At 39.1% G+C, this 13,327-nt stretch overlaps 1 protein-coding gene across 2 annotated transcripts in view; it reads left to right on the plus strand.

Annotated features, from left to right (window-relative positions):
* The window catches only part of RELN (reelin), a 295,831-nt gene that overhangs the window by 247,997 nt on the left and 34,507 nt on the right, over positions 1–13,327 (plus strand). For both annotated transcript variants that reach the window (XM_074903370.1, XM_074903369.1), the window contains exons 41-45: positions 1,375–1,604; positions 5,126–5,346; positions 6,365–6,512; positions 9,909–10,167; positions 11,335–11,584. In XM_074903370.1, the coding sequence (XP_074759471.1) occupies positions 1,375–1,604; positions 5,126–5,346; positions 6,365–6,512; positions 9,909–10,167; positions 11,335–11,584 (1,108 nt within the window). The remainder of the gene's footprint in view (positions 1–1,374; positions 1,605–5,125; positions 5,347–6,364; positions 6,513–9,908; positions 10,168–11,334; positions 11,585–13,327) is intronic.

Below are 13,327 nucleotides of genomic sequence, written 5' to 3' on the forward strand. Positions count from 1 at the left end.
CTTACTTCCATATGTGGTAAGAACATTGTTTTCAGCTCACGTTTTTGAGGATATTAGTATAAATGAAGAAGTTATGCATAATGCAGTGGAGTTTCTCTCTGTGTCTCAGGAGTCAAAACCTATATTGGGTCAAGCATCTCTCTAGCTTCCGGACGAACAGACAACCCTTCTAGTCAAATGTAGGTTGATGGGACTCATGTGCACTGAAGAGTGATGAAGGAAATTCGATGTAAGATACGTTTTCAACATTCACGCACAGTTCTAAGTATTACTGGATTTTAGAAAAAAAATAGATTTTCATTACAGAGCAGCATGTTAGACAATTCTTTTCTGCTACAAAGATATGTAAAAAACCAAAAATGTTTCATAGTTTTAGTACAGGCTTTGTATTTCATCAGCAATGGATGTTTATTTATTGCATGGTAAGTATAGTACATATTATTTTATATGAGAGTCATCCTGTAAGGGAACTATTTCTTCTTCTTTTATATAAGCAATTTGAAACTAAAAGAATACCTTAATATCAGTGTGAAAGAAAAGCAGACTAATATGCACTGGGTGCATGCAGAAAACATGTCTTAAGAGGTCACAGATTCTGTACAAATCATTTTATATTTTTATTCAGTAGTACAACTGTTATTCATCTAAGTTTTCTGCCTTTTCTATTATTGTCTACATCAGGAATCTTGTAAGAACAGCCTGAGAGGTTTGACACTTCCAAACTATGTTTCAGTGTGACATTGAGTCTAAATCCATCCAGCTATGATACTCTTTCAATGCTGTCTCCTAGGGCTTTGCTTCTGTACATGAGCAAATGGGTAGTGAGTATGAAATCTGAAGAACATATGGAAGTGATACAGCACGCACCCTGTAGCATAAGCTTTTTTTTTTTTAAGTGTAACATAAAAGAGGACCATAGTCCATATCAACAATTTAACAAAAACTTCATGTTTGCACATTTTGTTTTAATATTTCTGGTTTTAAAAAAGCGTTTTTGGTGCTGTGATTACTTCAGTACCTGACAGAGGATTGCAAGAGCTGATGCGTTTGCTCCAGCAATGTTAGCATCTCTCCTTTGGGATTTTGTCTAATTAACTTTATGGTTGTCTCTTAGTAGAAGTAGTCAGGGATTTCATTTTACATTCATTTTATGATAAGTGATATGCCCATGGACAGGTAGGCCATGTACAAGACATCATGTTCACGCTCATGTCCTTAGTGCATCATCCCAGTTATTAAATGAGTTCCCAAAACACCATTTTCCTAGGTTAAATAAATACCATACCAAATGGGGGAGGCTGACTAAGATGAAGAGTCAAACTCATAATGAGTCCTGCCCTATGTCATCTTCTGCATTTCATGTCTTGGCCCCAGATCAATATTGGCTGCACCACTGATAGCTCCTCTGCTGACCCAGTGAAGCTGGAGTTCTCAAGAGATCTGGGGGCGACTTGGCACCTGCTACTCCCCTTGTGCTACAGCAGCAGCAGCCACCTCAGCTCCCTGTGCTCCACTGAGCATCACCCAAGTAGCACTTACTATTCAGGCACCACCCAGGGCTGGAGAAGGGAGGTCATTCACTTTGGAAAACTGCACCTCTGTGGGTAAGTGTCTATCTCCTATTCCTGTCCAGCTACTTGTTGGTTTGTTTTTATTTCTGATTTCTATCCAAAATGTTCTCCCAGCACGAGTGGTGCAGTCTGCACTAGAGCAGACTAGATGACAAATTTTTCTCCACATTTTATTTTGAATGTTAGTGTTCAAATACATTGTGCCTAATGCTAATGTAGAATAGACACAAATCAATTCCTATTTACCCATGTATGTAATTGGTGACATTTTTATGGAAGTGGGTGGAATGGTAAAATTAATGCAAAACTGACTGTTCTTAAAGCACTTTGTATGTTCTTTACTGCAGTGTGTTAGCCATTTGAATTCATCAAGGATATTCAGCAAGGATATTATCCCAAGCACGAATAAAAGCTGGGCAGTGAGTGGACTGATAGCAGCTCTGTGGAGAAGGACTTGGGGGTATTAGTGGATAGAAAACTGACTATGAGCCAGCAATGTGCACTCACAGCCCAGAAAGCCAACTGTATCCTGGGCTGCATCAAAAGAAGTGTGGCCAGCAGGTTGAGGGAGGTGATTCTCCCCCTCTACTCCGCTCTTCTGAGACCCTACCTGCAGTGCTGTGTCCAGCTCTGGGGCTGCCAACATAAGGACATGGACCTGCTCACATGGTACCAGAGGAAGGACACGAAGATGCTCAGGGGGCTGGAGCACCTCCCCTGCGAGGACAGGCTGAGAGAGTTGGGGTTGTTCAGCCCGGAGAAGAGAAGGCTCTGGGGAGACCTTGGAGTGGCCTTCCAGTACTTAAAGGGGGCTACAGGAAAGATGGGGGGGGACCCTTTATCGGGGAGTGTAGGGATAGGATGAGAGGTAATGGTTTTAAACTGAAAGAAGGTAGGTTTAGATTAGATATGAGGAAGAAATTATTTCCTGTGAGGGGTGGTGAGGCCCTGTCACAGGTTGCCCAGAGAAGCTGTGGCTGCCCCCTCCCTGGCAGTGTTCAAGGCCAGGTTGGACGGGGCTTTGAGCAACCTGGGCTAGTGGAAGGTGTCCCTGCCCATGGCAGGGGGGTTGGAACCAGATGGTCTTTAAGGTCCCTTTCAACTCAAATCATTCTATGAGTTTATGATTCTATGATTCTTGCATGAAATTTGAGATCCATTAGAAAATGAGGTAAAATGTGAGCTAGTATAAACTTGATTCTACTTCAGGGTAAGGAAATGGGCTGATATAAATACGTGAGGTCTCTTGTGGCTGTAAAGTTCTCTGATTCTAAGAAATTGTAACTGCTGCAGTCACTCAGAAACTTAATGTTTGATGAACAAACTAGGTTGGATGTTAACAGATACATGGCATAGAAAACCAATACGTGCTAGCATGCATAATAACATGTAACTTTTCAAAGTATAAAACAGTAGTTTACTTTTTCAGGGAAAACTGTCTTGTAGCATCAACTCAGTTTCTGTAAAAGAACACACCATTAAGGATTAAACTGTAGCACAGATGAATGAAAATGAGCTATGCAACTATGAGACTTTGAGTCTGTGCAACTATGAGACTTGAGTATGAAACTTCTGCATGCAATGGTCCCTCCACTAAATAAGTGGCCCCGTTATGTGCCTCTGAAAGTATGAAAAGACCTGTATAAGAGATGAGAACCACATTTGGAAAGTCTGGATGTTTAATAATTTAAGAAAATGTTTACATTTTAAACTTGTACTTTCTGGTTTAAGACAGTTAACATTTCAAGCATGGAATAGGTAACAGTCTCTTGCAGCAGCTCATTTGTCCTTCTGGCTTTGCCCAAAATAATTATTTGACCATTTGCCCAACTACCAATGCATCCCTTCAACTGAAAATTTTGACTATTAAGGCTCCTAACTCACTTAAACCTTCCAGGTATTTTCATTTAGTCCTCTGCTCCTGAGTGGTTTTCTCCTGTTTGTCTGCCTTTCCTCCTTACACCTTCCCCAACACACCAGGCCAGAAGTCAATTGCTGATAGCCAGCCAAACCCAGCAGTGCAAAGCAGCTTCCATGGAGCATTCAGTGCCATGAAATTATTGGCCCAGAGGGCTGAAATGGGATTTTCTGCACCAGAATACACTGGAATAACAAGAAAAAAACTCCAAACCTGACTCATCTTGTAATCCTAAAAAAACCCAGCCTTTTCATCCCCAAAGTGTCAAGTGATTGTATTTAAATGAAGATTAAGACATTTTCAGTTATTTCCACTACATATGTTATTTTGGACATTCTCAGCAGACAGCTGTAACTACGATGTAGTATTCCAGTTATATTCTGAAGGAAGAGATGAGAGTTTGTTGGAGCAGTGAAGAAACCCCTACCAACTTCAACAAGACCAGTATTTCACTCTACTTCAGACACAAGTCAGACTTTACCCTCGCCAAGAGGGAGCCTGAGAGAAGGAGCTGATGTGCTTCAGGGATGGAATTAATCCAGCCCATGGGGCTTAGATCTCCTCTAAAGAGGATCTTGCAATACCTCCAGCCTCACACTTGTGTCCTCGCCTCAGGGCACACTAGAATCAATGTTTTTGACTTTCAGCGGGACTCTGGTTCTTGGGTATCTTCCTTGAAACTCTTAGTAGTGTCCCCACCCATCAGCTATCCCTTATCACCTGAATCCCCTCATAAAAATTCCTTTTTATCATACCAAGACAAAAAAAACCCATCAGCTACCTGTGCTATTGATTCACCTGCTGCATTTAGATATCTCTAATAAGACAATTAAACATGCAAGGCAATTAAGTGCTTTTCCCTTCTCACTCTTCTGCTTTCCTTCCTCCTTTAAAATGTTTTCTGAATTGTCAATAAAATTAGTCTCTCAAGTATTTTTCCCAATCTTGATTTGTTTTCCCTCTTTCCCCAGTCAGTTCCTATTTATATGTGGCATTGATGTGAGTAGCACTTAGGAGGCAAATTAAAAATGACAGGACAGCACCCAAAGGAGAATATAGTTTAATTTAACAACTTTCAATATCAGTTTGGTTTAAGATTAAGCCACCTGAAAGCAAACTGAATACCTGGTGACATTTCAGATCATGTTTTCTTTCTGCGTAACTGAGGGTGAGATCCTACCACCCCAGCCCTACAGGTGGTCTCCCTGGCGGCAGGGTGGCAGCATGAAGCAGGAGTTCACCCTCCAGGAGAGGGTGAAGGTGGTCTGATCTGACTCAGACACTGTACGCCAAAGCAGAAGGAAATCCATCAGACTACAGCCATTCATCCTCCCCATGAATGATGGAGAGAAGAGTGGTTAGATTTCAAATCCCATTTTCAAGTCCATCATTCAGTTTTGGTGTTACAAGTAATAAATAATGTTATTTTTATTTCTGTCAGTACTTGGGTTGAACGTCAACATAAAGATGCATGAGGTACTAAAGGAATTAGGTATAGCAGTCAGTTTCTAGAATTAGGCCATTTGTCAAGCCAGTTCCAACAGAAAGAATACTGTATATATGCATAGTATGGCATATATAGAGAATACAAAAAAGATGAAACTAATTTTTAGCGTACACTTTATGCCTTTTTCAGGTTGGCAAGGTTCAGATGGTACCAAGGATTTTACCCTGCTGGATCCCAGCCAGTGACTTGGGCCATTGACAACGTGTACATCGGCCCGCAGTGCGAGGAGATGTGCAGTGGGCACGGCAGCTGTATCAACGGCACAAAGTGCATCTGTGACCCCGGGTACTCTGGGCCAACCTGCAAAATAAGTACCAAGAATTCTGACTTCCTTAAGGATGATTTTGAAGGTATCTCTTTTTTTGTGGGAGGGGTGAATTCTGCCTGTCTGTCTTAGTGGAACCCAGGGCTCAAGGGATAAAACACCAAAGTCTTCCTCACCCCTGAATGCTTCTGAATATAATTTATGCTGTGGGCATATTCCCATGAACCAAGTAGTTTAGATGTCATTCTCAGGCATGCTTTGTGAATATCTGATGGCTATCAGTTGCCTGGTTTGGAGTGTCTGACTCTTTGTGAAGTTGTTAATGCCAGAATAGAAAATATTCACCAAAATGGAATTTCCCAAAACTCTACATGTAGAAAATAATTTTAGAAGAAAACGATGGTTTGATAGTAGTTTGACTTTAGCACAGACAGAACACATACAAGTGAGGCAAACAACAGAAGGCTTTGAGGTTGTGTCGTTTCTCACTACAAGGGAAATCTAAAGGGCCTTAATACAGCAAACATGGTTTCAGAGCAGACCGTGTGTCTCAGCGGTGAGGGCCACTGCTCAGCAGGCACAGCAGACCCCAAGCAAGTGATGGTAGGAGGGAACTCAAAGTCTCATGTGTGCCTGGGCACACACTGCATCCACACACACAACTTTAAAACCACGTAGAGGTTTCCCCCGCTAGCAAGCATGGCAAGAAGAGCATTTTTGGAATAAAGCAGCAGCTGTGAACCAAACTCATCCTTTCATAGGCCGTGCTGTTCATTTTAAATTTTGCCAGCCCTTGCTTTCATGCTACCACATGGTACCCAAAGTTTCTTTATACAGACCTGGATACTTTGTTGTTATCTTAAGAAAAATGAATAAAAGTGGAATATCTGGAGACTAAGATCCCAGATTTCATACTTCTGGGTTTATTTTGTTTATTTTGTTTTGATTCATGGTAGTTTTCTAAATTACATTGCATCAGAAACACTGAATATTTCTTCACTCTGCATGTGATGTTTAATTTAGCTCTTTTCCTCTGGAAGTAGTACTTTTGCAGTAGGAGCACTTCAAGGTAAATTATAAATATGTATTTACTGTGTATTCAGGTCAGCTGGAGTCGGATAGATTCTTGCTTGTGAGTGGTGGAAAGCCATCAAGGAAATGTGGTATCATGTCTGGAGGAAACAATCTTTTCTTTAATGAAGAAGGCTTACGTATGCTGATGACTCGAGACCTAGATTTGTCACAAGCCAGGTAACACATTTTCAAAGTTTTTTCAGGATTTCACTGAAGAAATAATATACTGAAGAATAATACATATGTGGTATTTCTGTGGTAAAGGCAAACTGATATATTCTGTGGTCCTTTAGCAAATATTGCATTTTAACCACTGTTATCCATTTAAACTAAATTTAACGTGAACTTTAATGGGATTAACCATTTAAACGTTACTTTTTTTCCTTGAATATTAACTCCAGGATCTGATGCCACACCTTAAGTAGTTTATGCAAGTTTTTATTTCTTAAATGCATAATGTGAGAAATTGATTGCATGTCACATGCTGTTTGTCTTACAGAAATCGACTGCATGTCACACGCTCTGTTGTCTTACAGTTTGGTGTATTATGAGCCATTGCTGAAACAGGACTACCTACTGCCAGTATAACTCTTATATTCATCATCTCACAAGCCTTTCATTTTTTGAAGCTTGCTTTCTTCTTATTGTGCACATTTGTTTCCAACAATTCACTGAGAAATTCCCTTCAAGCTGTCACCAGCTACACCAAGCATAGCAATTGAAAAGCAAATATTTTTAGTGTATTGAGATATTATGTTGTATGATTATGGCCTGCAGAGGAGATATTTGATGTGTGAGGCACGCTCAGCAAGCCACATTTAAAAAATTTACACTAATATAAATTAAACCGCATCCTGATTGCATGAATGTTAATAAATACACATTGTTTTCTAATTTATTCAGTATCTTAGCTTATATCCTTATATTATTACTTTGGAGGGATTGATTTTCTCTGAGACTTTTTCCCACTGATCTCTTATAAACACCCACACCCTACTCCTCTCTAATGTTCTGTGGGAAACACTTTAACAGGCACTTTATCTCTTTTTGACTTGTCTTCATTAGCATTGAAGCTTCAAATAATGGTTTAATTGCAGACCCCTATGGTCAATAAAAATGCTTAATTTCTAACCACTGTATTTTTTAGATCAACAGTTAGCTAGCCCTCAGTGAGGTTTAATATTAATTTAATATTAATTACTGAATTTCTAAGATTCCTCACAGCAAACTTTTTTCAAAGCTTGGTAAACACGAACACCGGTTCTCTGCACTAATTTGATTTCCTAGACCATTCTGAAATTAAAAGATTATTTAACAAAAGATACAAGAGATCTTGTAAGTTGCTTCATTAGACTAAACAACATGTTTTCCTTAGTGCTCATGTTCAAAGAACTGTCATTTATCTCTTCTCCGTGATAGTCTGTGGCTGGATTTGCATATATTGACCTCAAGGTGTTACATGGAGATAAATTAATTCTGCCTTGGAAAACAAAGCAGTATGTTTCATTTCTTGTATATGCTTATGAAAAATAACAGTTATCAACAAATAACTGTATGTTCTCTTCTAAAGAGCAAGGTAGACTGCAACAGTGTTGCTGGAGGCTGCTCTTTAGCAACCTAAAGTAATTGCAGAGGGATTTTCCTAATTTCCTGGCTGACTATTGGCCACCTGCAAAGCACAACAGATCTCTGTGACACAGGCGTGCCAGGTTCTGCACAGGACTTGGGGAGAAGTTTCAGTTTATGGCAGGAATGATGAGAAACAGCATTTCTAATAGATATTTTTAAGGGTATTAGACTCAGTAATCACATTAAAACTTCCCCTTATGAGATCCCCTGAAGTACACAGGCAAGCAGTGGTGTCTGTTGGTGCTGCCAGCCACACTGAGCACCTGGGGATTGAAATCAAGCGGAGTCTTCAATCCACTATCCACTGCCGTCACTCCTATATTTTAAATAATTTAACACAGAGGACAGTATATCACCATCATGGTGATGCCAGTAGCTGAAACTGCACAGCATGAAATATCCATAGGGACACAATATTTTAGGTATCCCAACTGATCAAATCCCTTTCTGTTCTGAATTACTGGAAGAATATCCACACATTTTAGTGTTACTAGATCTATAAGAAAACTTTGCTTTTCCATTTCAAAATAGGCAGAGCATTTGCAAAATATCTCTGAGATGAGAAGAGATATTTAAAATTACTTCTCCATCTGCTAAATGTTATGTTACCGATATCTGAGTGGGTTCATTACTATATTAGTAAAAAATCAGATAAAAGAATAGCAATCAACAGAGAGCAGATTCAACAGAGACAAGGTCACCTGGGTTTACTTCCTTTGAATTATGTGGTGAACATTGGAGTAAATCTGAGGAGGCACAAAGACTTTTCAGCAGTGAAATCAATCCATTACAGTTGATATGTTGATCCATGAGGGTGCCCAGTGCTCCTTTAAAGCACAAGCAATATGTTATGTCTGGGACGTGGAGGTGGATATAATCTATAGTGAAGGAAGTTATATATAGTAGCAGGGAAGCCATGAGTAGCAGCGAGGACTAGAATTAATTGACTTGCAGGTCTGGTGTTTTATTGAAGCTTCATCTGCCCAGCACCTCTGCAGCATCCACTCCCAGTGGATCTACCTGCAGATCAAGCCAGAGCAAGACTTTTGATACAAAACTTCTTCTGAGCCATTTCATTTAACCATGAGACAGGCAGTACTAATGCAATAATAATTAGAACAGATGCAACACTCTAAAGCTGTGCAAAAGCTGTGCAAACATGAATTAATACTTGTAATATCCCTGCAAGTCCGATAGGTAAATATCATTACAGCAGCGGTTCCCTCCACTCCAAGTGCATAGTAGAGCTCTTTATAAGCATCGGCTAACGGGAAGAATTTCGCAGTTTGATACAAGTCTATTGTGCTGCTTTGGAGAAGCCAATTAAATAAGGGATGAAAGCATTGATGTCCCTGGGTGGCTTGGGCTGGCTTCAGGGAAGCCAGCACATTTAAGCAGTGTGATTTAGACAAATTTCCCAGGCTGACTAAATGGACAAAAAGATCCCTGAAAGTGAAACATGCTTTGTTCTTCTGTCCAGGTTTTCTCTAGTTTATGCCAATGGAAAACCAGGATGCTTATTTTGAATTTAAGCACTTCAGCAAATTATTAGCGAATTATGGTTTACTTAAGGTACCATTGCTTTTCTGCCACTAAAATCTGTACTCATGGGCTGCAGGGATAAAAATTTCACCCAGGATTATGTTTCTGATATTTGCAACACCATCTGCTATGCAGACAAAAGCTCAAAACATAAATTACCAGCTTTGCTAAGCCTCTTCTGCCTGGCAAACTACCACACAGGCAAAATGAATTTTCATCATCCCACCTGTCTGTCTGCTTATATTCTGGAGTCTTTGAAAAGGAAATCATAAGATCTCCTAAAGCTGACTCTTACAGCAAGAAATCATGGGGCTTGTCAATAGACAAACTCCAAGTCTCTCTAGCTGGTTATCTAGGATGTTGCAGAAAATAAATCTTTCCAGTAATTGTTCCCCCTGTTAGATTTGTGCAGTTCTTCATGAGACTGGGATGTGGCAAGGGGGTGCCAGACCCCAGGAGCCAGCCTGTGCTGCTGCAGTATTCGCTCAACGGGGGCCTCACATGGAGCCTTCTCCAGGAATTCCTCTTCAGTAACTCCAGCAATGTGGGACGATACATTGCCCTGGAAATTCCCTTGAAGGCCCGTTCCAGCTCCACTCGGCTTCGCTGGTGGCAACCATCTGAGAATGGGCATTTCTACAGTCCCTGGGTAATAGACCAGGTAAGGAATCCTCTAGATTGGTTTTTTTTAATACAAATTTAGACTGTTTTCAGTCTTAATGTTTCCCTTTTCCTGGCATATGTCATTTCACTGGGTCAAGCAAAAATGCTTTGTATAAAAATATTCTAGAATGATGATTATCTCGAAAAAGATCAGACCACAATTACTGTTTGCTAATCTTATGATTTTAATGCACCGTTTACATGTGGGGTACTGAACTCACATTTCAGAGCTAGTAAAGTCTTTTATATATGGGTAGAGGCTTATGTTCACATTGCAGAAGGCCTTACCATGCAACATGCAAGTCTGAGGCCAAATTTCAAAAACCTTCACTTAAAAATATATAATATCTAATAACCTAAGAAACCTTTTGTTTCATATTTGGGATTTGCTTCTATAAAGATTATTATATTACTTTGTATGACTTGGTATAAATCTCAAGAAACCCCACTAAAGTGATTGCACTCTAAGTAGTGTTATTGTACAAGGCAACTTGCTTTAAATATTTATGAAGGTTTTTTTAAAGGAGTTAGTTCAGGTCCTTAGGAGAAACCCAGAAACCAAACTCCCAGCCATGTTTAATGATGTGGTTACAAAATTTTACTTCCTATCTTTCTGTTTAAAAAATCCTCATTCTTTAATTCCTGTATCTTCACTGAACGTAGTTATATTAGTTCAGAACAATCAGAAACTGAATTCAGAATAACAAATGAAAATTAATTCTACCTTGCTTGCTGTTGAATAGTAAAATGCTGGTGTCTTACAGTCAATGACAAAAAAGAGACTCCCCAGTTCTATCAGCAGATGCAAGCTGATAGTAGTGCATGAGCTTATAGTACAGCTGAACAACAAATGGAAAAAATGACAGTCTAATCACTTTGCTCCTAACAACATTTATTTTTGTGAGCAGGTTTACCTCACCCAGGATGGACTTTACCTCCCCAAACTTTAGATTTGTACAGCTGAGCCGATATCTTTAGGACTCCTTTATAGAAAAAAGATATTCCCCTTCCTCATAACCCAAACTCTTTTTGGTTTTGGACTAGCAGAATATATATGCATAGATGGGTAAATCTTCCTCCTCCAGGATGCTATGCCATGTGCATGTTTGTGAAGACTTCTAGATATTTTTTCTTTTCAATAACAATTCCTTTCCTGATGTTTCAGATTCTTATTGGAGGAAACATCTCTGGCAATACAGTATTAGAAGATGATTTCACCACACTGGATAGTAGAAAGTGGCTGCTCCACCCTGGTGGAACAAAGATGCCAGTTTGTGGGTCTACTGGGGATGCTCTAGTGTTCATTGAGAAAGCTAGCACCCGCTATGTTGTTACTACTGACATCGTTATCAATGAAGACTCTTTCTTGCAAATAGATTTTGCAGCATCCTGTTCTGTTACAGACTCCTGTTATGGTAATGACTTCTTAGTAATTCCTGCCCTTCTTCCTCTCCTGTGCTGGAACGATCACTTGTTTTCTGATTCATCGTAACAAAAACTCAGAAATAAACTAAAGCTGCATGTTTCTGTTAGGAATTGTAATGTCCACTTTTTTATTCTAGATGTCTGAAGCCTAAGATAAACTAAAGTGTATTATTCCCTTCAAGCACTTAAGTTGCAGTTCAATCAATTTAAGAAAAAGACTAACAGCTGTCTTACTCAAACCCATTTACCAGTATGTGGCATCCACTGCTTGGGGTGATCTTGTGGTTTTAATAATAAGCAGCTGTGTGTTCCCAGCATATGTTTCTTGCTTTGTGGTTTTGCATTTTCGGTGAAGTAACTCTCAGTTCAGATCTCACTTGCACCTCTATAACAAAGAAATTTTTTATATCAGCATCCATCCGCCACATGCTAAGTCAGCATCAACTGCAGAAATTTGTATCATCCATACAAAATAATAAACATGTATATATATGGATGGATGGATGCATGTATGAATGTGCATGATCCAATTTTTATTACCTAGCTTCCTTTTTTTCATTATATGTATTCCGTGCAGAGCATGCTTTTGTATGTGTATATATGTATATGCACATATACATACATATATAAATAAAAACATGCTCTGCATTCAGTACACATCACATGGAAATTAAAAATTGGTCCATGATGTGAATTTTAAGATGCACAAGAAACAAGTCTTCCTAGCTTTTGAATTCTTGTTCATACATCTTAAATTATATTCTTTTAGTGTAGGGTTTGGGGGTATAGATATTTTTTGAGAAGGAGAATACAGTATGTTGCAGCATGTAGCATGTGTGAATTCACTGGATTGCTGACTATTCCTCTAGAATTCTGCATAAAAATGGAAAAAGATTTTACCTGAAGTCCCAGAAGTGGCTTCTCTGGTTTTGCTATTCTGAAGCCAATGAAAGTAATTGAGGTATTTTACTCACATGTCTAACAGTATTTTTTTTTTCTTTTGGTATGAAAGAGACTATGGCATACTAAGATCACCCCTGCTCAGTTTTAAAGTGTTTAGGCAGCTTAGCTATATACTGGCAAAGAATCAGTTCCTTCATTTTTGTTTCTGTGTCTACTACACTTTTCATTATCTTAACTTAGTATTAAATTAGGCAGGACACTACCTAATCATGCTTCCAGTCATGATGAGCAAAGCATTTAATTTTCACTGAAAATTCACTTAGCCTTGTTTGTTTCCACTTGTCCTTGTATTTCTAAAGCACTGTCTTCAGTGCTTGGACATCAAGTGGGACTGACTGAGTGATAAAGGGTCATTCTCTGTGCATGAGGGTAGAAAAAAGGGTCTGTAGTAATCAAAAAAGATTGCAGATTTATCACACTGTCACTGCAACCACGGTCCATGTTTTACACAGCCAGAATGCTTGGCAGCTGGAACATTTACTTTAGTTACAATTCTGTGCCTATTACTCTTTACTTTTTAATGGCTGCATAAAAGTTTAACTTGAAGTATTTAGTGAGCTTGACTAACTTCTATTTTTCATAATAAAAGTTTATAAGCCATAAACATAAAAACAATGAAATTGCTGATTTTTGCTGAGAAATGAATACATTAGTTTAATGTGCCTAGACTGTGTTTGAACGAAAACAAGTTCACTGACTAACAAACTCAATTTAAAATTGTTTATGCTGGATAATGAAATGAGCTGGTCTGGAAGGGGGTGGACGAGTGA

Source organism: Athene noctua, chromosome 3 (genome assembly GCF_965140245.1).
Source record: "Athene noctua chromosome 3, bAthNoc1.hap1.1, whole genome shotgun sequence".
NCBI classification, from domain to species: Eukaryota; Metazoa; Chordata; class Aves; order Strigiformes; family Strigidae; genus Athene; species Athene noctua.